Genomic DNA, 24,764 nt, shown 5'->3' on the forward strand with positions numbered 1-24,764 from the left:
TAGAATTAAGAATACTTAATATTGTTTATGCTGGTTGTAATTCTAATCTTATAGTTGATATCTGTTCCTAGTGTACATAGTTTTGTATTGGGTTTTGAACTCTCTTATTTAAACAAAGGAGGAGGTTGTGGGAGCTCCTTCTGCTCCATCAGCCAATAGCCTTTAAGATACCACCCCGCTTGTGTGTGGTCTCTTGTACTATAAACACAGCTATAAAACGTGCACTTGCTCTCTTGCTTATGGCTCTCACTTCCAGCTGCTAGACTTTGTTTCTGTTTCCCGTTCATGCAGAGGATTGCGACTTAGGACAGTGATCTGTAAGTCTTCCCTAAATAAATAACCCTTTATTAGACATAATTCTGAACTAGTGTGGGATTATTTTGTATCTTCTGCCATAAACCATGGAAGAGGAGTCATTTCTCTAGCTCTGCAGAGCTTCCTACCTAGATTTATTTTTATTCTTTGTGTATGCATGTTTGCCTGAAAATCATGTGTGTGCCATCAAAGACCAGAAGAGAATGCAAGATCACTTAGAACTGGAGTTACAGACGTTGGGAGCCACTCACTAAACGTGCTGGGGACTAAATCTGGGTCCTCTGCAGGAGTGTTATTAACCACCCTACCCCTTGCAAAACTTTCTCTCTTTTAAGAGGTTCTAAAAGTTTTTCTTTGAATCCTCTTGCATCAGCGCCCCGTGTTGAAAGCATTGTAGGTGTGCACCATTGCAGGCATGCACATTGCAGGTGTGCATCATCGCAGGTGTGCAGCATTTTAGGCATGCACCATTGCAGGTGTGCATCACCATGTCCCCTAACCCCCTTCAGCTCCTACCTAGCCCAACACTGTCCTCTTGCCCAGCCTGATATGACAGAAGTCTGTTCACTCATCTGTGTTTTCCACAGCCCCTGCCCCTCACTTAGCACCCAGAATGGTGCCGGACCTCAGAGAAGAGTCTCCCATGACCCATCCCCCTCAGGGTCTCCTCAGTGTTCCTAGTGCAGCCTAAAAACATCTTTGGTATTTGGCCTCATGGATTAAGAAAACTCCAACCTTCTGCTGAGTACAGGCGAAAGCAGATGCTCTCCCTCTTACACTTGTGTGTAAGCATCAGAGTGCACCATGGCCCGCCAATCCCAGCTTTTCTGTATGTGTGTGTCTTAATTACTCTTCTATTGCTGTGACCGAGGAAATTTTTATAAGAAAGCAGTTAGCTGGGGGCTTACTTACAGTTTTAAAGGGCGGGTCCATGACCATCACGGCAGGAAGCCTGGTAACTGGCAGGCAAGCACGATGCTGGGCAGTAACAGAGAGCTCACTTCAAGATCTGCAGGTGGGGCCCACCCCCAGTGACACATCCAACAAGCCCACACCTCCTACTCCTTCCTAAACAGTTCCCCTAACTGGGGACCAAGCAATCAAATGTGTGAGTCTATGGGAACCATTCTCACTCAAACACTACAATGTGTCTGTGGTTTCTTATCTGCCTGTCGTCCCAGTTGGGATGCATGGCCATGCATGTAGAGCCATGCTTTCTCAATGATAATCAATACAGAAGACTTCTGCTATCTCTCCCCAGCCAGTTCTGCAGTGGGTGCCATGGTCTAGTGCATTAATGTCATATTAGTTATCTTTGGCATTGCTGTGACAAAGGCCACTAGTTCAGTGGTATAACTGTCACAGCAGCAGGCAGCTGAGATACCTGGTCACACTGCGTTTGCAGTCACAAAGGGGTGACTACTTTCTCAGCTCATTTTCACTTTGTGCTCAGGAGGGAACCCCAGTCTCTGGAGCGGTGCTGCTGGTGTTTAGGATGGGTTCTCTCACCTCAGATAACTTCACAGATGTGCCTGAAGGGTTTTCTCCAGGGCAGAAGATGCTGTCAAGTTGACAACACACGTTTGTCTGGAAACAGCATGGGAGCCACAGGGCATCTCTCATCAGCTCACACCAGTTGCCAGCTCCAGGTTGTTTTGACTGTGTGACTACAGACTGGGTGTTCTAGCTTTGTTCCTGTTACTGTGACAAATACTTTGACCAAAAGCAGCATAGAAAAGACAGCGTTTATCTGGCCAAAACTTCAGGTTACAGTTGCTAATGACATCACATCCACAGTCAAAAGCATCTAGCTTTCTCTGCTTAGGGACTGGTGCTGTCCACAGTGGGATGGACCCACATACACCAGCTAACCATTGGGACAATCCCCCAGAGATGTAAAAGGAGACTGTGCCTTGATTTCCCGCCTGCCCAGACCCAAATAATCACACAGAAACTATATTAATTACAACACTATTTGGCCAATAATCCAAGCATATATCTGGCTAACTCTTATGTCTTAAATTAACCCACTTCTATTCATCTATGTATAACCACGAGACTGTGGCCTACCAATAAGGCTCTGGCCTGGTGTCTATCTCCTTCGGCAGCTACATGGCATTTTCTTGACCCCGCCTACTTTCTCTCTATACCTGTTTGGATTTCCCACTTGGCTTTACTCTGTTAAGCCTTCGGCCAAAACAGCTTTATTCATCAACCAATAAAAGCAACACATATACAGAAGGACATCCCACGTCACAGAGACAGTCCCAGGAGGCAACCTGGTAGAGATGATGCCTTGCCTAAGGCTTTCTTTTCAGATGATTCCAAGTTGTTGCAAGTTGGCATGAAAATGAACCAGGATCCTGTTTATACACATGGACGTCTGTGGTCTGCTAACTTAAGAGCCCTTTAGCAAATGCCCAGCAGTGGTGCACTGGGTAATAAAGGGGTTCTGTGTTAGTTTCTCAAGTTTACCACCCACTCCTGACTTGTTAGAACAGTTCATGAGGTTCAGGGAAACACTACATTTACTGAATTATTACAAGGGATATTTTATTATCAGCTTATATTTATTGTACAAAAGAACAAATTCGTTATGACATTTTGACATTTACGTTCCTCAATTGTTCTTAGGTCACATTTTTGTCTCTCATCCCTGTTCCTGTCCTTGTTCCACGTGACAAAGTATCCCAACAAAACAACTTTAAAGTAAGATGTGGTGATGCAGGCCTCTAATCCCAGCACTTGGGAGGGAACGGCCAGCTTCGTCTATAGAGTGAGTTCCAGAACAGCCAGGGACACATAGAAAGAGAAGCAACACAAGAGCCATTCAGAGGAAGAGTTTATTCAGCTCACAACTCCAGGTTTACAGGCCATCATTCTGGGGCTGTCAGGGCAGGAGCTTGAGGCAGTTGGCTGTGTGCACAGTCCATAGCAGTAAGACAAAGTGAGCATGTCTGCTCTCAGCTCACCTTTTCCTCTTTTGCACAGTCCAAAACCCATACCATTGGCAGAAGAGGTCTTCCCATATCGACTAACGTTATCCAGACACTTGCCTGCAGACGCGCGCCTACAGGACAGCTTAGTCCTGCGGAATGGCGAGTTTGAGGTCAGCCTAGGCTACATAGACCCTGTCTTAGATAGTGCATTTGAAAGGACCTGTAAGTGTATTTTTTCTGGGTGTTGCAACTATTAAAGGACATCTTCAGGAACCAAGGATGATGGGATAATCACTTTAGGGTTTTAGGTCCCATGAAGCAGGAATCACAGACAAGATAAGACAAAATGCAAACCAGGCATGGTGGTACATGTTTGTAATCCAAGCACTCAGCAGGGAGGATTGTTTCAAGTTCAAGGGCCACATAAGTGACTCCAAGGCCATTCTGAGCTATGTGGTAAAAACTTATCTCACAAAAAGAAATAAAAGCCAAAATACACAAAATATACACACCACAATGTCCTATGTCCCTGCCCTGCATCATTGTTTCATAGTCACACTGTCAATTCTTGGTCTAGAACAGCTGAATTCTAGGATTTTCTCAGAGATATACTCCCTACACTCTATAAAACCAGGCCCTGGGACTGTCGAAATGCCCCAGGGCTCTTGCAGAAGACAGAGTTCTGTTCCCAGCACCACAATTGCCTGCAACTCCAGCTCGAAGGGATCCAGCCCCCTCTAATGGTACTTGTGGTCACTGCACTCATGTGCGTATACACAGAAAAACATATATATAAAATAAATTTTTTTTAAACCAGTTCCTCTTATACGTGGATTCTTTACCCCCATGTTGCCTACCCTGAGAAAGTCTCAACTCATCTCATTTGAACCAGCTTTCCCCTAATTCCAGAATGAAAGCCCTGTCCATATCCTTTGGAGAATGACATACTTTGTGAGCCCATAGATATCCCACAACACTTGGGGAGCAGGACAGCTTTCCAGCTGGGTGTCAGATGGTATTCGAAGCAACAGCCTGGAATCTTCTCCCCCACAGATTGGCCACTCCTGTTTGCTTCCACCGGTTATTATTGGCCACTCAGCCTTTTGCTTCCCTTGTGCTGCAGGGAAGAATTTCAGCCTTGAAGCAGGTGGCTGGTTCCTCTGGAAACTGATACAATCCTTAACACACAGCGAGTTTACTAGGGACTTTCCAAAAGTCAACTTAACATTATCATCATTATTGTCCATTATCTTTTTTTAACTTTTTTTTGAGACAAAGTATCACTTTGTATTCCTGACTGACCTCAAGCTCACAGACTGACTGCCTCTGGCTTCTAAGAACTAGAATTAAAGGCATGCATGAACCACTATGTCTGGCTATCTTTTTATTTTTTTTATTTTTTATTTATTTTTTTATTTTTTTTGCTTTTTCGAGACAGGGTTTCTCTGTGGTTTTGGAGCCTGTCCTGGAACTAGCTCTTGTAGACCCGGCTGGCCTCGAACTCACAGAGATCCACCTGCCTCTGCCTCCCAAGTGCTGGGATTAAAGGCGTGCGCCACCACCGCCCGGCTGGCTATCTTTTTAAAATTAGATTTATTTTAGGTGCATGAATATTTTGCCTGCTTGCATGTATGTGTATCATGTACCTGCCTGTTGGATCCCTTAGAACTTGGGTTAAAAGCCAAAGTGAGCTACCATGCGGGTGCTAGAACTTGGGTCTTCTTGCTCTTAACCAGTGAGCCATCTCTCTAGCTCCTCTTTTAAATCCACATGTGCGTGCATGTGGTGTGTGTGTGTGTGTGTGTGTGTGTGTGTGTGTGTGTGATGGGTGTGCACTAGTACACCTGTGTTGAAGTCAGAGGACAACTTGTAGGAGTTTGTTCTCTCTTTCTGTCACATATACCATGGAGACTTGAACTCAGGTTGTCAGGCTTGGTGGCAAATGCCTTTACTGCCGAGCCATCTCAATGGCCTCTGCTATTATTGTTTGAGACAGGATTTTGCTTTGTAGTTCAGGCTGGCTTCAAACATCATCTTCCTGCCTCAGTCTTTCAAGTGCTAGCAAAACAGATGTATGCCACCACATTTAAGAGCGCTTCCCGTTCTAGAAAATGCTTGCTCTCTCTTGTGGCTCAGAATCTACCCTCATGAGAAGGCTCATAAGGTAAATGATGAACCCATTGTAAAGGCAAGAGAGTAGAGAGCTGGGTGTGGGTGGCACACACCTGTCATACTCACACTCTGCAGGGTGAGGCAGGAGGATGGTCAGGAGGATTCCAGGCCAGCTCAGGCTGCCAAGCAAGCCCATGTCTCATGTAGAACAAAACAAAACAAAAAAAAAGAAGCAAAGAAATTTCAGGTTTTATGACTTATTCAAAAGCAGGGATTAACATTAAGCAGATGCAGGGTCATAGGCAAAGATACGAAAACAAGGACTGCTGAGTAAAGACGCTCATGGACGAGATGAAAGGAGACTGGTAGGGGTGATGAGACCTAGAAAGGAGGCCCTTCGGCTCCTGGAACTGCAGGGACCAGAGAACTGTTGACCTGCTGTGGCAGTGACCAGAGAGGGGCAGAGTTGACAGGGGCTGGGCCTTGCAGAATGTGGGATGTAGCTTGTGTCGGGATGTCAGAGCAGGAATAGACTGTGGGATGTAGCTTGCGTCGGGATATCAGAGCAGGAATAGACTGTAGAATGTAGCTTGTGTCGGGATGTCAGAGCAGAAATAGACTGTGGGATGTAGCTTGCATCGGGATTTCAGAGCAGGAATAGACTGTGGGATGTAGCTTGTGTTGGGATATCAGAGCAGGAATAGAATGTAGGATGTAGCTTGTGTCGGGATGTCGGAGCAGGAATAGACTGTGGGATGTAGCTTGTGTCGGGATATCAGAGCAGGAATAGAATGTGGGATGTAGCTTGTGTCGGGATGTTGGAGCAGGAATAGACTGTGGGATGTAGCTTGTGTCGGGATGTCGGAGCAGGAATAGACTGTAGGATGTAGCTTGTGTCGGGATGTCGGAGCAGGAATGAGTTATGAAGAAGGTCTAGAGTAGCTGTGATGAGTCATCTTGAAGAGTATAGGATATGGTCAGGGCAGAGGATTCTGGACAAGAGAGACTTTCAGAATGCAAGTAATCTAGAACCTTCTTGAATATAAAACATACAGTGTTGTCACGGGGTAAATATTTTGAGGGTTCCAAGAAGCTGTCAGGGAAGGTCTATCTACGAACGCTACTGAGATGAGTTCACGAGGGGCCTGAAGAGGGTAAACAGATTTGGGATGTGTAGGCATCAACTTCAGTTTATGGTAGCCGTGATGATGTAGCTGTGAACTTGGCTGGCATTTGGGTTGGGGTACTCTAGCTATTGAAGCATTTCAAGCCTAGTAGAGGGGGTGTGGCTGGCAGCGAATGTGAGTGCATGATTCCGAGGGGACACTTAGGGCACAGGGGACAGAGAAGGGAGGAGCACATAGTGAGATAGGCACAGTAGGGGAGGGAGGCAGGCAAATTAACCCAGTTTTATTGTCTGCCCCTTGTCTGTTTCTGCTTTGGAGTGTTTCTGATTGTCTCCCAGATCCAACGCAGATATTTTGAGACTCGTGTGTAGACACCAGGTCGGTTGGGCTGCCCACATGGAAAATCTCCCCATGAGATGATGCCATAGAGTTTGCCGTTGCAAACCAGTGGGCCCCCTGAATCACCCTGGGTGGGGGAAGAGAAAGAAGGACTCTTGATACATCTGAATAGAAGGTAGAGATGGAAGACATATGGGGAGAAGAGTGAAAGGTGGAGAGAGACAGATGTGAAAAGTCAGGGAGATGGAGAATCACAGGGATGGAGAGTCAGAGGGATGGAGAGTCAGAGGGATGGAGAGTCAGAGGGATGGAGAGTCACAGGGATGGAGAGTCAGAGGGATGGGGAGTCAGAGGGATGGAGAGTCAGAGGGATGGAGAGTTAGGAAGATGGAGAGTCAGAGGGATGGAGAGTTAGGAAGATGGAGAGTCAGAGGGATACAGAGTCAGAGGGATGGAGAATTAGGAAGATGGAGAGTCAGAGGAATGGAGAGTTAGGGAGATGGAGAGTCAGAGGGATGGAGAGTCAGAGGGATGGAGAATTAGGAAGATGGAGAGTCAGAGGGATGGAGAGTTAGGAAGATGGAGAGTCAGAGGGATACAGAGTCAGAGGGATGGAGAATTAGGAAGATGGAGAGTCAGAGGAATGGAGAGTTAGGGAGATGGAGAGTCAGAGGGATGGAGAGTCTGAGGGATGGAGAATTAGGAAGATGGAGAGTCAGAGGGATGGAGAGTTAGGAAGATGGAGAGTCAGAGGGATACAGAGTCAGAGGGATGGAGAATTAGGAAGATGGAGAGTCAGAGGGATGGAGAGTTAGGAAGATGGAGAGTCAGAGGGATGGAGAGTTAGGGAGATGGAGAGTCAGAGGGATGGAGAGTTAGGAAGATGGAGAGTCTGAGGGATGGAGAGTTAGGGAGATGGAGAGTCAGAGGGATGGAGAGTTAGGAAGATGGAGAGTCAGAGGGATACAGAGTCAGAGGGATACAGAGTCAGAGGGATACAGAATCAGAGGGATGGAGAGTCACAGGGATACAGAGTCAGAGGGATACAGAGTCAGAGGGATACAGAGACAGAGGGATGGAGAGTCACAGGGATACAGAGTCAGAGGGATGGGGAGTCAGAGGGATACAGAGTCACAGGGACGGAGAGTCAGAAGGATGGAGAGTCAGAGGGATGGAGAGTCAGAGGGATACAGAGTCAGAGGGATGGGGAGTCAGAGGGATACAGAGTCAGAGGGATGGAGAGTTAGGGAGATGGAGAGTCAGAGGGATGGGGAGTCAGAGGGATGGAGAGTCACAGGGATGGAGAGTCAGAGGGATGGAGAGTCAGAGGGATGGAGAGTCAGAGGGACGGAGAGTCAGAGGGATGGGGAGTCAGAGGGATGGAGAGTCAGAGGGACAGAGAGTCACAGGGATGGAGAATTAGAGGGATGGAGAGTCAGAGGGATGGGGAGTCAGAGGGATACAGAGTCAGAGGGATGGGGAGTCAGAGGGATACAGAGTCAGAGGGATGGAGAGTCACAGGGATGGAGATTCAGAGGGATGGAGAGTCAGAGGGATGGAGAGTCACAGGGACTGAGAGTCAGAGGGATGGAGAGTCAGAGGGATACAGAGTCAGGGAGATGGAAAGGATGGACTGCATGCTTCCAACATTCTTCGCGTCTCACCTCACAAGAGTCCTTCCCGCCTTCTTTGGTACCAGCACAAAGCATGTTGGCCGTGATCTTTCCGGGATACACCTGTCGGCACTCCTCGTCTGAGCGCAGTTCAATGTTGGCACACTGCAGGGTTTTAGGGTAATTCACTGGGGAGGAGAGAGACCATCTGAGGAGGCTTGTCCTGGATGTTAAAGAGTCAGAGTGGGCAGGAAATTGAGATGGGATAAGTAAGATGAAGGGAAGGATGAGGCAGAAAGTAGTAAAGAGACAAAAATATAGACAACATGGGAAACGAATGAGGATAAAAGGAGGGGAGGATGGGATGGTTGGGGCAGGATGACAGGGATGGGGAGAGATAACAGGCCTGAAGGTAGGGCACTGGGAAGGTACCCCAGTATTTTCCATGCAAGTATGAGTTTAGATCCTTAGAACTTATGTAAATGTTGGGAGTGGGCATGGTGGCCTGCCTGTAATTTCAGCTTTAGAAGAGTCAGGGGATCCTCCAGAGCAAACTGGTTAGCAAGGCCAGTCATGATGGTAGGCTTGGGGTTTGATGGAGAGACCCTGCCTCAATGAATACAGTGGAAGAATGATCAAGGATGGTTCCCAACATCAACCTCGAGACTCCACATGCACTCCACATGCACTCACACACATGTTGCCCCCACACAAGCAAATGCACATACACACATGCACACCACATGCGTGTGAAAATGGAAAAGGGGAAAAAGACCTCAAGGTGGGTAGGAAGCAAGGAGTGGTGGGAAGTGAGAGACCAGGTGCTGGGGGAGGGGAATGTGAGGGGGAGAGAGAGGCAGAAAAGAGATGGGAGAGAGCCAAGGATTGCTGTGGAGACGCCTGCTGACATGTTATGCTGTATGTTAGTCACGTGTATAAAACATACCTAAAGATACACTTTTTATAGTTCACCCACCTCCATACGATATACTTATCTAATGTATTATAAATTACAAATATGTAAATTATAAATATATATTTCTTAATGTATATAATAAAGTATGAGATATTACAGAGCAAACATTATCACCTAACATTTAATTTTCAGTGCTCGGGACTGATGCAAGACACACTCTCTACAGCTACGCCACACTCCAGCCCTTTTAATTTAATTTAATTTTTTAAAAAATGTTTTGTGCCTGTGTATGTATGCTAAAATAGGCGTGAGGAGTCAGGGAACAACTTTTGGGAGTCAGTCCTCTCCTTCTACCAGGGGGGGGGGGGGTTGAATTCAGGTGGTGGCAAGCACCCTTACTCACTGAGTCCTCTGGCCAGCCTTATTTTACTTTTTTAAAAAGAATTTTTGAGGCAGAACTCTCTGTGGAGCCCAGGCTGACTTCTCTGTAGCTTAGGCTGACCCTGAACTTGTGATCCTCCCAACACAGTTCCCTAGGTGACTGGCATCACAGGTCGGTGTCAGCAGGCCCGGCTTTTATATAATTATTTTTCTGAGTCTGGACAGTTGGCTCCGAGATTAAGAGCACTTGCTGCTCTTCCAGAGGACCAGAGTTTGACTCTCAGCTCCCATGTCAGGCAGCTCTAGAGGAACCCTGGGCCCTCTTCTGGCCTTTGTGGGCACTGCACTCATATGCACAAACCCACACAGACATACTCACAGAATCAAAAATGAAATAAATTGTATATATAATCCCAATACTTGGGAGGCAGAGCCAGGTGAATCTCTTTGAGTTCTAGGCCTGTCAGGGCTACATAGTAAGACTTTGTCTTAAAAACCAAACACACACACACACAAAATATATATATATATATATATTGATATGCATATTCATACATTTGTAATATTAATATTAAGGAGATACGTGCCTTCGTTTATATAGACTTATTTTTATAAAGGGACTGGAAAAGTGCTTGCAGTCAAACCTGAGGACCTGAATTTGATCCCAGAGCCCAATGATGGGAATTTCACAATTTGTTCTCTGATGTCCCTTTGATGGCTTTGGTATAAGCGCCTTACCTCCAGCACACACCCCAAAGCAATACAAATATAATAAAAGGAATCCTCCGACTCCCCCTGCTTATTGCTGCCTCAGTTTCCCCCACCACCTGCGAGAACTCCAGCAGCCATGCAGGCACTTACCCTGGGGACTGGTGGTGGTACCCCAGCCGGAAACGCGACAGCAGGTGCCAGTGGGCAGGCAGTCGTCCGGGGAGAGTGGCAGAGTACGGATGTGGCTGCTGAGCTGGACTGGGGACTTCAGCTCCAGAAGCATGATATCATGGTCGTGGTTCAAGTGGGTGGGGCTGACCTGGTATTCAGGATGGGGGATAGAGCGGACCACCTCCATTGTCTGCTCGCCATTCTCCACACGCCCCAGGGCATGCTTGCCTAGGTGAACTGTGTACCCACTGTGGATGCAGGAAGTGGTGGGAAAGAGACAGATGAGCCCATCTCTGTCCCCACCCCAGTCCCAGCCTCTTCCCATCCTGCACTCAAAGGCCCCACATACTCTTTCCTACAGTGAGCTGCTGTGAGTATCCATTTGGGGTGAACCAGAACACCTCCACAGAGAAGCCGTCCACGGACCAGTAGAGCTGCCTGCCATGGCTGAGAGTGGGGGAGGCAGGTGTAGCCCCCCGGGAGAAAACCGTTGGTTCCATTGGTACCATTGAGAATCTTGGGGTAGTCCCGGGAGATTCCTGTCAAAGACAAAAAACTTAGAGAATAGGGCTAAGGAAGAAGAAAGGGCCAGTCTGTGGTTCTGGACTTGGGGAAAGGGTCAGATTATTGTTTTGGGTCATCAAGAACTGAGGATTCACTTGCTATCCTCTAAGTTGCCTTATTCCATAAGGGGATGAGTCAGGCAGACGTTTCGCCTGTACTGGAGAAGAGCTGCGCTGTCTAATGGCATGGAGAGGACAGCTATGGAACAAGAAGGTGACCAAGAAGTAAGCAGAGGTCCACTTTCTCTCCATCTACAGTTTCTTAAGATGAAAGATTTGATTTATGTATCTCCCTAGGCATCATCCATCCACTTGTTCATTAGTTCATTCACCCATCAATCCATCTACCTATTTACCTATCCATCCATCATCCACTCACCCATCCTTCCAGCTATCAAACCATCCATTAATCAATTCACCCAGCCATCCATACATCTACCTTCTCATATATCCACTAATCTACCCACCCAACCATCTACATATCCATCAACATGCCCATCCACTCATCCATTCATATGTCCATCCATCTACCCATGCATTTACATATCCATGTATCCAACCATCCATCAATCCATCATCTATCCATCTTCTACTCATCTATCCTTCCATCCATTCACACATCTACCCATCCATCCATCCAGCCAGCCAGCCAGCCAGCCATCATCTATCAATCTTCCCATCTATCCATCTACCTACCCCATTAATCTACCTACCCACAACCCCACTGATTTACATGTCCACTCACCTGCTCATCCATTTATGTATCCGTCTATCCAATCACACACCCATTTCTATGTGTCCATCCATATATCCACACATATATACATCTAACATCCATCTACCCTACCCCTCTATCCATCCATTCAACCACCAACCTGCTTATCTATTCATCCTCCCAACCACCAGTCCATTCATCCACCTATCCATCCTTCAATCCATACCTTACCCATGTATCCATCCATCCATACATACATACATACATACATACATACATATTTTTAACACATTTACTGGGTGCTTTCCCAGTTCTACAGACCACCTACAAGTAGTCATGCCAAAATTCTCATCACTGACCCCAACCTTTGTAATTGGAAGCTCAAATACTATCAACCCAAACACCTAATACACATCTTAAAGTTTGTGTCTGGAAACTGATCTTTCTTACCCCAAACTGTTTCTTCCAGTCCTTCTCATCTTGATGCTCAGCCCAAACCTGGGCATCAACCCTTGTTTCCCTTAATCCCTTCGTTATTCACAACAGTCCTGTTTATCTCCTAGATATCCAGTTTAAAAATGTTTAGTATTTGTTTATTTTATATGTGTGAATGCTTTGCCTGCATGCAGGTATTGCACCATGTGCATGCCTGGTGCTCAAGGTGTTAGAAGAGGGTGTCAGACTCCCTGTAAATGGAGTTACAGATGGTTGTGAGTTACCATGTGGGTTCTGGGAACCAAATCCGATCCTCTGAAAGAACAGACAATGCTCTTAACCACTAAGCCATCTCTCCAGCTCCCTGATATCCAGTTTTTATCAAGGCCCTGCCACCATCTTGGGGTGGGGAAGAGCAGGTTGTCTGTAATCTCAGAGCTGGAGGAGCAAAGACAGGAGGATCTCTGGAGTTTACAGGCAGCTGCTCCAGCTTTAGATTTGGTTGGAGAGATTGTTTCAGAAAATAAGGTAGAGAATGATGTTGACCTCTGGCCTACACACACACACACACACACACACACACACACACACACACTGTGTCACTTGGAAGCCTGTTTGTCTGAATTCCCACCTCTCTCCTCTTGGGACACTCTGCTCTGGCCTCATACACCTGTTCTCCCAACACAGAGGAGCCTCTCTCTGTACCTGTTGTTTCCTCCTTCTGAGTACTTCTTCCTTACATCAATCACAGACCCACGTTTCATTATGCCAATCACAGCCACATGTAGGTCTTGAAGTCAATTAAAATAAAATCCAAATCTCAGTTCCTTGGGGATGCCAGACACATTTCAGATATTCACTTAGTCACATGATCAGGCATAGTATGTGGTTCAGACAGAGTACATTTGAGCTGGTTGATGGAGCATGCAGAGGCTCATGACAGGGTCCAACTTCCCTGTGATATTTAAGTCTGTATATTAGTTCTTTAGCAAAGCCTTCTGGGGCCTCTGGTCTAGGGGCTCCCCTCCTGGACCTCAGGCATGTCATGTTTCTCTAAGGATGCTCATCACAGCTATAGCTGTCCATCTTTTCAGGCTTGTTGGTAATTCCCTCTCCGTCTTGTCTATTCTCTCTCTCTCTCTCTCTCTCTCTCTCTCTCTCTCTCCTCTTTCTTTTCTTACTCTTTTTCTTCCCTTTTCTCTGTCTCTCAGTCTCTCTGTCTGTCTCTCTCTCTCCCCCTCCTTCCCTTTCTCTTTGTTCTCCTATATTTTTTTTCTCTCTCTCCCTTCACCCTTACAGACAACTCCACAGAGAGCTGACATCTGAATCACTCTGTTAATAGTCTTATTCCTCGGATCTAGTATATGTGACAACAATGGAGATACAGCTATGATCAGCGGGTCACATCTAGATTCCAGTGCCCTACTTTCTTACTCTGCAGAATCCTGCAAATGGCCAGCCTCAGCTTCCATCCCTCTTGGGTGAGAAGAACACAGTCATCTCTCTGTACCTGTGGCGAACTGGTTCTAGGGCCCTACAGACATTACAACCCAGGAATGTTCAAACCCTTCACACAAAGCATCATGATGTTCACATATAAACTCTGCACATCATTCCATCCCATTAAATCACTCCTGATGATTTATAATAGCCAATAAAAGCCAAACACTGTGTAAACAATGACCACACCTTATTTCCCATAGTGGAAAGCTGGCATGAGCTCAGTACTGAAAAAAATAGCTTTTTTGTCTTCCTATTTTTTGCTGCATTGTTGGTTGCATCCTCAGATGGGAAGCTGTGGATACAGATAACTGGCGGTGGGAGTTATCACACATCAGGAAGCTGTGGAAGCCATTGAACCTCCAGCCAAGCATCTTGCTGCAAGGAGTCCCCTTGTCCCATAGCCCACCGCCCCACCCGCCTATGCCGGGAGTTAAGAGTTAAGGGCAGGAATACAGGGTCACTTTAGGTGGGACCAAAAATGAGACAAGGTGACATTAAGAGGTAGAGACAGGGGGATAAGAAGTTCAAGTCACCCTTGGCTACACAGCCTGGGTGTGGAGAAATAAACGGCACACTCAGAAGCTGAGTTATGGCCCCATTTTCTTTCAACTCTAAATGTGCCCACGTAGAAGACTCATGGGGGGCTGGTCGGACAGAAACCCTCATGCTCATCTCTTCCCTCTTAGCACCAGTAGGGAGTAAAGTCTTGTCCAGCACCTGAATTTTGGAGGGTCCACCATCTTTAGCAGCTATTTTTACAGAAGACAAAAAGGGCCAATTAAGCCAAGCTTGGTGGCGCAGGCCTGTTAGCTCTTATCCCCGGGAGACTGACAGGGAGACTGCAAATTTAAGGCCTGCCCAGAGTACAGAAGTTCAAGCTGGCCTGAGGAACTTAGTGAGACTCTATCTCAAAATAAAAAGTAAAAAGAAGGCTGGAAATGTAGGTCAGCGGCAGAGACTTCCTGAGTTCTCATGGGGCCCCATGATTGGTAAATATAAGCAGACTACAGTGCACTAAGGCACTAACCTTCTGCAGTTCTCAAGATTGGCCCTAAGGCCTCAAATATGCCAGAAAAGCACTCTACCCTACCTAAGCTGTATCTCCAGCCAATAAACTTTACTTCTCAATGTGTACACAAGTGCGAACACACCACACACACACACACCACACACACACACACACACACACCACACACCACACACACCACACACACACACACACCACACACACACACATACACACACACAGTCAATAAAACAGATAAAGTAAATAGAAAGAAAAAAACAGGAAAATGAAGCAAAGCAGCTGCATTTTAGAAGGTCAGAAGTTATGCCGACAGTCCGATGGACTTCCAGAGCAGGGCATGGTGGACCGGGTAGACAGCCTGGATTAGTGTCCTGGCTCAGGTGTGGCAGTGTCTTTGGGGCAGGATCCTTCTGTCCCTGAGTCCTGGGAGTAATTGCAGCACACATACCTCACTGGGCTCCAGAGGGTTCCACAAGATGCAGCATGTGGGGCTCCTGGCCCAGGGCGAGGCACCAGGAGGGGCAAGGGTGTGAATCCTGGGTGTGACACCAAAGCCAAGCAGCCACCCTACCTCCAGGGGAAGGCTGGTGCAGGGTGCTAGGTACTGTGATCCTCCTCCCTTAAGTCAGAACAAAGCCCGGGGGAGGGGGCTCTGGAAGCCTCCATTACATATCTAGGCTCCTGATAGTGGCACACCTCAGAGTGGCAATTAATTTTTAACTAATTATTTGAATAATTGTTTCGATAATGTCTGCACAGCTCCCCCAGATATGCTGTGGATGCCACAGGCAGCATGCATGCCATGCCTGGTACTGGTCCCTGGTAGAATGAATGATTGAATGAATGAATGATGCACGCATACACAGGGTCTCTAGAGAGTGTGTTTGCGAAGGCAGAGAAAGGGGCTAGGTTTGTAGCTCAGTTGGTGTGTGCCTAGTACACACACAGCCCTGGGTTCCATTCCTGACACCCCATAAACAAAACCTGGTGGCACACACTTGTCATCCCTAATTCTGGGAAGCTGCAGGCAGGAGGATTAGGAGTTCAAGGCCATCCTCAGCTACATAGTGCGTTTGAGACCAGCCTGGTCTGCAGGAGACAGAGACACTGTCTCAAAAAGCAAAATACAAAGCCACTAAAATGCAAAATAAGGAGCTGGGGAGATGGCCCAGTGGTTCAGAACACTGTCTTCTCTTCCAGAGGACCTGGGTTCAAGTCCCAGCACCCACATGGCACCTCACAACCTCCGTCACTCCAGGGTATCCAGCACCCTCCTCGTACAGACATGAATTTTTAAAAAAAATAATAAAATTTCACTATTTTCAGAGCCCTTTTTAAAATCACACCAGGAACACCCCTCCTTTCTTAGCCCTAGCAATTGATGTTGCAGAAGAAACAGGTTTTGCTCAAAGTAGCATTGTTAACATTTGAACCCGTGGCCTGCTGAATTTCCTGCTCTTCGGTCTGTCTTGAAAATGTGAGGTGGAGGTGGAGGTGGAGGAGATGAAGATGAAGGTGGTGTTGGAGGTGGAGGTGGAGGTGGAGGAGATGAAGATGAAGGTGGAGGTGGTGGTGGAGGTGGAGGTGGTGGAGGAGGAGGCAATGGTGGTGGTGGAGGTGCTGCAAAGAGTTGAGGGAGTAGGGAGACTTGGGAGCCTCTCTGAGCTGGGGCATCTCTGGAGTCAGAGGTGTTGGTGGGCTGACCCTAGTTGGGAAATGAGGTCACACAGGGACTAGCAGGAAGCTCTCAGTGTGTCCTCCCCTGGCCTTGAGTGGGCGGGGTGGGGGGCGGAGCCCGCAAGTCCCCCCTTCCCAGTGGCTTGACCCTTCCTACCATTGGCATGAATGACCTCCCTGCCTCCATCCACCCTTGTGCCTGAGTACTCACCTCCGGACAAGGCCACGGTCAGGCAAACGAAGGCAGCCACTAGGGGCCACATGATAGCTCCGGGACTGGGGTGGGCAGGGTGGGCGGGGCCTGGGTCGAGAGGCTGAAGTGGGTATTGCAAAGGCGGAGACTGAAATTCTCTGCGCTTTGCAATTTTGAACTTTACGGCTCTATTCTTTCTGAAATCCCTGGCCCTCAAATCTTGCCCTTCTGTAATTCCACACGCAGTGTGTGGGGAACACCCCGAGGGACAGCGTGCACTTCTCTGAGCTGCAGCGCCTGCCATCACTTCCAAAAGGTCACCTCTTCCTAACCTGCACTCTAAGAGCTGGGTCCAGACAGCATTGCCTCGCCCATCACTCCTTTCCCCCCTCTGACCCCATTCTCCCCCCTCTGGGCCTGTCCCGGACCCTGGGTCTCCTCCCTGGCGTCTAGTCTTTCTGCATGCTTAGACTCCCTGCATCTCTGCAGGTTTCTGTCTCCACCTGCGCCTCACGCTGACTCAGCTGCCCTGTATCCCACTTTCCATCCCTCCTCTTTTCTCCTCTTGTCCCCCTGCAATGCCCCTTCCCCAGGCCTCTGCCCCTCTCCCTCCCAGAGACCCTACCTGAGGAGGGGCCCAGGTGGCCAACTTCAAGAGCCAGCTGTCTAGAAACTTCAGCTCCAACCCATGGCTTTTAACCCCTGAGCTCCCTCCCCCAGCGAGCGCACCATTTCCCGGTGCTGGCTCCCCCTCTCCACCCCCAATGGCTCAGCTTGCTATTGACAGGCACCCCCCAGCCTGGGCTCGGCCCTCGGCTTGGAGGCGGAGCTTTTGGAACAAGCTGGGACCCAGATCTGTCCCCGCCCAAGCCTGAGTTGAACCCACTGTGAACCTTCTTTCTGTGAACCACAGAAAAGGGGAAAGCCCACTTTCCTTCTCAAACTCCTCCCCTCCATACCCCTCGTCACGCAGCACCTCCCTGCTTTCCTCACCTCCGCTCTCAGCTCTCAACGCGTGCACCTTTCAGTTCGCCGCAGCTCCCAGACCGGCATCCCCCAGCTCTCTTGAAATCCCACCTTTACCATAGGGATCACCCCCAACCAGTCCCTGAAGGCCAGTCCCTTCACCAGCGGCAACCCAAGCTTGTCTCTTAACAACAATGTTAGCATAGTCAGTGGGAGTCTCACCTCCAGCCCTGTTCCTTCCGAAATTCAAGGTGATGACCACATATGTTCATCACCCTCTTCCCAAGACACACACCATATAGGTGCCTGGCTAACAGAGTATCTAGTGCTCCAGAGGCTGAGCCTGGGAAAGTGCTGGAACTAGGCTGCCTTTGAGAAGCAATTGATGAGGTGAGGGAGTGCATGACAGGGTGGGTGGAGAGGAACAGGGCTGGCGCGGGGGGGGGGGGGGGGGGGGGGGGGAGCAAGCTGGGACTAGGGAGGGTGGAGGAAGAGGAAGGAGGAAGGGATGATGTTTAAGGAATGAGTAGGTGGCTTCTGGAACTTTGGCGGGGTGGGGCCCATGAGTTAATCCCAAAAGGTGGATGGGGCAGGATTAGGGATTAAGAAGGACAGGGGTGGGGTCAGAATTTGAAAACAAGCCAAGGATGGGGATCCAGTGAAGTTTGGGAAGAGGGAGCTAGAAAAGGTGACTTCATTAAGATATAGGCTGGTTCGGTGAAGGTTCACAGGGCGGAAGGTGGGCTGTGGTGGGGCGCAGGATTCGGGAGTGGTGTAGTCCAAACCAAGGGAGTTCAGACTGCACCTAAGGTTTGATTCTTTTTAAAAATAAAGTGTTGCAGCCCCCCGCCCCCCACTGCAGTTCAGTTGGTGAAGTGCTTGTCTGGCATGTATGTCGCCTGGGTACATCCGTCCCTGTGTAGGGGCACATGCCTGTGAACCAGCATTAGAGAGGCAGGGGCAGGAGGCCCAGGAGTTCAGGCTCACCCTCTGCCATGAGATGAGTTTAAGGTCGGTGTGCACTTTTAAAAAGAGAGGAAAAAGCCCACAGCACAGAGGCAGTAAGGAAAGCTAATGTGTACTTAACAAAGCAGCGCTTTGTCCAGCACAGTTGTCCCGAGGGAAGCTTTGCCCAGCACGGTTGTCCCGAGGGAAGCTTTGCCCAGCACGGTTGTCCCGAGGGAAGCTTCACTGTCAAATTTCAATTCTGTGGGTTTCGAGAAGAATATTTGTATTGCTATCAGATACCTGCCATTTAAAGTTATAAAGTAGCACAGGGCCTCACTGCACAGTTCTGTCCTCCTCAACACCTGGAGAGGCTGAGGCAGGAGAATGGAAACTTCAAGGTCAGCCTGCTCTGCACAGTGAGTTCAAGGCCAGCCTGTGCAACTTAGCCAGATAATGCAAAGAGCCCTGCTTAGAACCCCCCCCCCCCCAGTGAGGGGCTGAGGGCATAGCTCAATGGTAGAGCTCCTGTCTAGCATGGGGAGGCTCCAGGTTCAAGCCCTAGCACTGCTCATTGTGGTAAAAAAAGCACTTCAAAGACAGTAACACAAATACAGAGATGTTCTAAAATCGGATAATCTGTCTAACTTGCCATTGAAGAATCTCTGTTATCTGAGTCCTTCACTAGGAAGAGAAGTTTGGTTTAATGCTGGAATGGAGGGGATTGTGTTTAGGGTTCTGGTGATTCTGATGAGCTCACAGGAAATGTGATGTGCAATGGGTTGGAAGGAAGGGCAGAGTGATACCAAGTTATGCTTGGGGGTAGGGTTGGGTTGCAATGGGAGGGGTACAGAGATAAGGGTGCTGATGGGGTGACGGTGTCGGAGGGCAGGATGGAGGATGGAAGGATGTTGAGACAGTTGGAATTGTGGGTGAGCACCAACGGTGGGAACTAGACACAGGCTGAGCATCTGTGTTGGGGTTGGTCTTGGTAGGGGGGCTGGGTCGTATCTGTGAGTTCCTGTTAAGGTGACTGAAAGGCCAGTGTCCCTCCCCACCCTGGACTTCCTCCACCTCCCCGGGCAGGGCTTGGAGTGGGTGCTGAGCCCATTCCTTTCCGGTAGAGTCGGGTTCAGGTGGGGGTGGCAGGAGGGAGGATGCTAGGTGAAATGAGGTGACAACTTGTGTGGGAAGTCGGGGTACCTGTGCCCTCTTGTGGCCCAGGCTCAAGCTTCCAGTAAAGCTTTCTCACTTGGGAGGGGTTGGAGCCAGGAGTGGGGGTGGCTGGTGTTGGCATTTGTTGAGGGGTGATTGCCAGGTCAGTGTTGATGTTCAAGGTTATGATTGGCCGGGACTCAGGTAGCCTACCTATGTTGAAGTGAGGTCATGGACCTACCAAGGGTTGGGTGCCTTCCACCCCCTCACTTCATTAATAAGGCAACAAGGAGTCCATGGCCGATATTCACCCTGGACCGAGTCCAGGGGACCTTCTCGCAGCTCCTCATCTTTCCATGCATTGGCAGCCTCGCTGGAGGAAAAAAACAAACAAAAACAAACAGAAGAGTCCATGTTCCTGGTGGTTCAGAATCTGACACCAGCACACAGCCTGAGCTCAGGTGAGGTGGTTGTTCTGTGCCTCAGTGTCCCCATTTGTAACATGGCCCCCATCCACAGCACTTACCTCATAGAAAAGTGTTAAGTGACCTAATATCTAAAGGTGTTTTAAAGAATGCTTGGAGGGGACCGTGGGGTCTCAGTGAACATGTTAAAGAACCAAAGCTGGAGATGGAGGCAGCCCCAAGGTTTCCAGAGGAGGCCCCACCCTAGCTTGGCTTCAAAATAGGATTCTTTGTCAAGCATAAACTGGAAGTTCTGGTTGGAAGTGTTGGCTGGGACAAGAAAATCTGCCCCACACCCAGAGCCTGCTGTAAACACGAATTGACAGGACACAGAGGAAAAAGACATGAAGGAGAATTGCTATTCCTAGTGGTTCCCAGCTTGGGTCTAAGTACAGGGGATGTAAATACACAGACACGGGAATCTAAGGCAGGAGGGAGGGCAGAGGCATGGGGAGAAAGGCTGTGATACCAAGAGACAGCAGACTCTTGGGAGGCTGGATGTCCCACCTGGGCCCTCTTTAGGAATGCTGAGTTTGATCCCCATCGCCCACATTCTTTGTCACCAGATAGAGTTCAAAAGGACCGTCTGTACAACACCTCACCTCTATCTCTCTGCATCTGTGGCTAAGACAGACCCCTCAGGATCCTGTCCCTCCCTACAACTCAAGGGCGCTGTTCCAACTCCCTTTTGACAGAATCATCAATATTTTTTTCTTCTCCAGAAAATGTCTTATTAGCATAAAACGGCAGATTTTCTCCCGTCTATCATTAAGACAATAGCAATGTCGGGGGCACACCACCTTCTTCTAACCTTGGCATCTCCTCCCACTGCTGGCCCATCTCTGCTCCCATTTGACTCAGTCCTGTCTCTAAAATATTGGCTACACCCCTAATGTGCAGTTCCCCTGAGCCTATTCCATGAGTCCATTCTCCCCATACCCCCATTAAGGACACTTGTGGCCTCCACATTTTCGAATCTGAACATCTCTTCATGGATCATCTTGTGTTATCAGTAGGGCTCCCTGGTCCCCCGAGCTCCTTCCCTTGGCTCTCTAGAACATGCCCGGGGTCTTCTCATGCCTCTCTCACAGGAGGCTCCTCAGCCATGTCGCACTGCCCACAGCCTCTTCTCCTTTCTCTCTATGCTCATTTCCTCGCTGACCTCATCCTGTCACGTGACTTTAAATATCATCTACAGGTTGACAACTCCTTGCAAATTTAACGACTCTAAACTCTTGTTCTGGGTCCTTCAAGTTTAATGTCTGCCTGTCCACTCCGCATGGTCTTAACTTTGAATTCCTTTTCTCACGTCATATGTCACTCTGCTATGACCCCTCCCAGCCCTACCTTCAGAACAGATCCAGAGTCTGACCAGTTCTCACCATCCTCCTTGCTCCCTTGACATCTTCCTGAGCTCCCCTTTCAGCTGGGTTACTTCAGGCTCCCTGTGTGGTCTCTTTGCTTCTGACTCTGTCTGAACACTGTATTTTAAATCTCTCTCTCTCTCTCTCTCTCTCTCTCTCTCTCTCTCTCTCTCTCTGTGTGTGTGTGTATGTGTGTGTACATGTGTGAATATGTTTGTGTTTATAAGTGGAGGCAGAAATGAACCAGGGTGCTCCTGTGAAGGTCAGAGAACAACCTTGGTTTATGGTCACTATTGTTCACCTTGTTTAAGACAAGAGCTCTTGATGTCGGCTACTGTATACACTGGGGTAGCTGGCTGTGCGTCTTCACCTCTCACCTCTCTGCAGGAGCAGTGGGGTTACACTATTGCACCCAGCTTAAGTGGATTCTGGGGATCTGAACTCAGGTCTGATGCTTGCATGACAAGCACTTCACCCACTTCACCAAGCTGACAGCCCCATCCATAGCCTGTTTCAACACATACAGGTGTGGGTTAGTCACATGAACCCAGATGAGCAGGACAGCATTAGCAGGCAGAATAGACCAAGGACTTAGAGACTATCTCCCACGAAGGAACCATATTTTCCCTTGTGAGGTGCAGGCTTTGAACAACCCAGGTCTGTCAGATTGCACAACTATGCAAAGAGGCCTCTCTCTATTTTCCTTTCTCCCTGGGATTTATTTGTTTTTATTTTATGTGTATGGGTGTTTTGCCTCCACACCATGAACATGCAGTGCCTGAAGATGCCGTCAGATCCCAGGAACTGGAGTCATGGCTGGTTGTGAGCCGCCTTGTGGGACTGAGAATCAAACCCGTGTTGTCTAGAAGAGCAGCCAGTGCTCTTAACCACAGAGTAGTGTCTTCAGCCCCCCACTCCCCAGAGTGACCTCTTACAGAGTAAGTCAGAACAGGCCACTCCTGTTCTCAAAACCCTGGGACGTCACTCGGAATGAACGCCATGTTTACTTCGGGGGGGGGGGGGTAAAGGAGGGTTTAGATCACCTGCAGCCAATGCTCTTGATCGGATCTGATGCTCTCTTTCCCCAGCTGCTTCTCGTGTCAGACACATTTCCATTTCAGGATATTTTTGTTCGCTTTCCTCACTGCCCTGACCCCTCTTTTCTCAGCTGTGTCTATGGTTTCATCAGTCCTTATTATCTCCACGATGATGTCTTTGAAGTCAGGATTCCTCAGAACAGGACCAGTGAGTTACTAGAAGTTACTAGAAGGACTGACTTATAAACTCAGAGAAGTGTTATACTCATGGTTTTTGTTGGTCACCACGAAGAGCTACGGTGAGGGCCGGTGAGGCTCAGAGAGCAGAGGTGCTTGCTGTTAAATCTGAAAACCCGAGTTTGATCCTGGCATCCACATGGTGGAGACAAAAACCCTGTGTGCTGTGGCACCTGCCCAGTGATACAGTACACCCCCATTTGTCCGCACGCGCCCTCCCCTATACTCTCCACCTAAATAAAATTAAAGCTTTTAAGATGAAAAAAAAAAGGATACATATGAAAATCTGGAGCTGGCATGGTGGTGTGCACTAGTAACCCCCATACTCAGAGGTAGAGGTTCAGAAGTTAAAAGCTGTCTTGAGACATAGTGAGTTCAAGGCCAGACTTGGCTACAGAAAATCCTGAATGCCCCCAGTCCCACAAGGAACAAAACAAAACAAAAACCAGTCTACAGAGACATGCTTTCCTGACAAACACCAGACCTGAGTTCTACTCCTCAGAATGCACACAAAAGTCAGATGTGGTGGCACATGCTTGCAGCTGCCTTGTGGGGTAGACAGAGACAGGTAGATCTCTGGGGCTCACTGGCCAGCCAATCTGACCTTCTATGGTTAGCTAAAGGCCAGTGAAAGAAACCTGTGTCCAAAACAAGGGGAGGGGCTGGAGATGCGGCTCAGCAATTTAGAGTACTCACTGCTCTTGCAGAGAACCTGAGTTTAAACCCAGCACCCATGTTCAAACCCAGCTCACAATCATCTGTACCTCCCGTTCCAAGGCTTTAGATGACCTCTTTGTGCACCAGACACACATAGGTGTACATATATACATGAAGATAAAACAGGCATACACATAAAATAGAATAAATAAGATAAAACAAACAAAAACCAAGGGGTGTCTGAAGCAACGGCTCAGTGGTTTAAGAACGCACTGCTCTTGCAGAGGACAGGAGTTGGGTTCCCAGCACTCATGTCCAGCAGCTCACCTGTAATCTCAGCACCCTCTTCTGGCCTCTGCAGATACTGCACTCACATGCACAAACCCATGTGCAGGCAAAAGTGCATGTATACCTCCCCACATGCACAACTGCACGCACAAAAGAGAAAAGATGCGAGACAAAAAGCAACAAAGAGGAGAGACTTGAGAGATGGCCAGTGGCTATTAGCACTTTCTGCTTCTTCCGGAGGACCCAGGTTTAGTACCCAGCACTCACTGTCTACAACTCCTGTTCCAAAGGATCTTACGCCTTCTGCCTCCACAGCCACTGCACTCGCATGGTGCACAGTCATACTTACCAGTGAGACACCCAAATAAAATAAAAATAAACTAGTCTTTAAAAAAAATCATAGAAAAGGCGAATTGAGTAGAGTCCAGAAGATTCCAGACATGAGTGTCTGGATATCAACTCTTCTGTGAGTGTCCCTAGCTGGCAACACTCTAGACATGCCCTACACCATGGTCAAGAATGTGAAGAACTCTCCACAGGATTCCCAGTAAGAGACACTGTCTCAAGTTTTTTAAAGGTGGACAGCACCTACGGAGCTGCATTTGGGCCTGGAATTAACTCAGCAGCCTATTCTGGCTGGCCAGCAAGTCTCGAGACTCTGCCTGTCCCACCTGGGCAATCTTCCAAAGCCTCACTTGCAATGTTGGAGCAACCAACTTTAGCTAAGGCCAAGAGTAACTGACAGACCATTTTCAGGAGCAGGAAGTTTTTCAAAACCGTCTTACCCTGTCTTGGCAAGATTTGACAATCTTTTTCTTGTATCCTGATTGTCCTGTTCAGACATCATGCATTTTGTCAGTGGTTGATGGATGGGCATTTCCTTGCCCAAAGGCCAGTTTTGCCGAGAAGAAAAC

General features: G+C 48.4%; 1 protein-coding gene across 1 annotated transcript; it reads right to left on the bottom strand.

Annotated features, from left to right (window-relative positions):
* Positions 1 to 5,628: 5,628 nt before the first annotated feature.
* Klk13 (kallikrein related peptidase 13) lies at positions 5,629 to 17,419 on the bottom strand. The gene is made up of 6 exons (XM_041655242.1): positions 17,363 to 17,419; positions 16,756 to 16,845; positions 10,974 to 11,163; positions 10,604 to 10,872; positions 8,497 to 8,633; positions 5,629 to 6,959 (listed from the first exon to the last, which is right to left on the bottom strand). Exons 2-6 carry the CDS (start codon positions 16,805 to 16,807, stop codon positions 6,777 to 6,779), a joined length of 831 nt encoding a protein of 276 aa, XP_041511176.1. The 5' UTR covers positions 16,808 to 16,845; positions 17,363 to 17,419; the 3' UTR covers positions 5,629 to 6,776.
* Between the last annotated feature and the right edge of the window lie 7,345 nt (positions 17,420 to 24,764).

The sequence above is a fragment of the Microtus oregoni genome, unplaced genomic scaffold (assembly GCF_018167655.1).
Source record: "Microtus oregoni isolate MIOR12 unplaced genomic scaffold, Mior012 000000F_ref0000247, whole genome shotgun sequence".
Lineage (NCBI taxonomy): Eukaryota > Metazoa > Chordata > Mammalia > Rodentia > Cricetidae > Microtus > Microtus oregoni.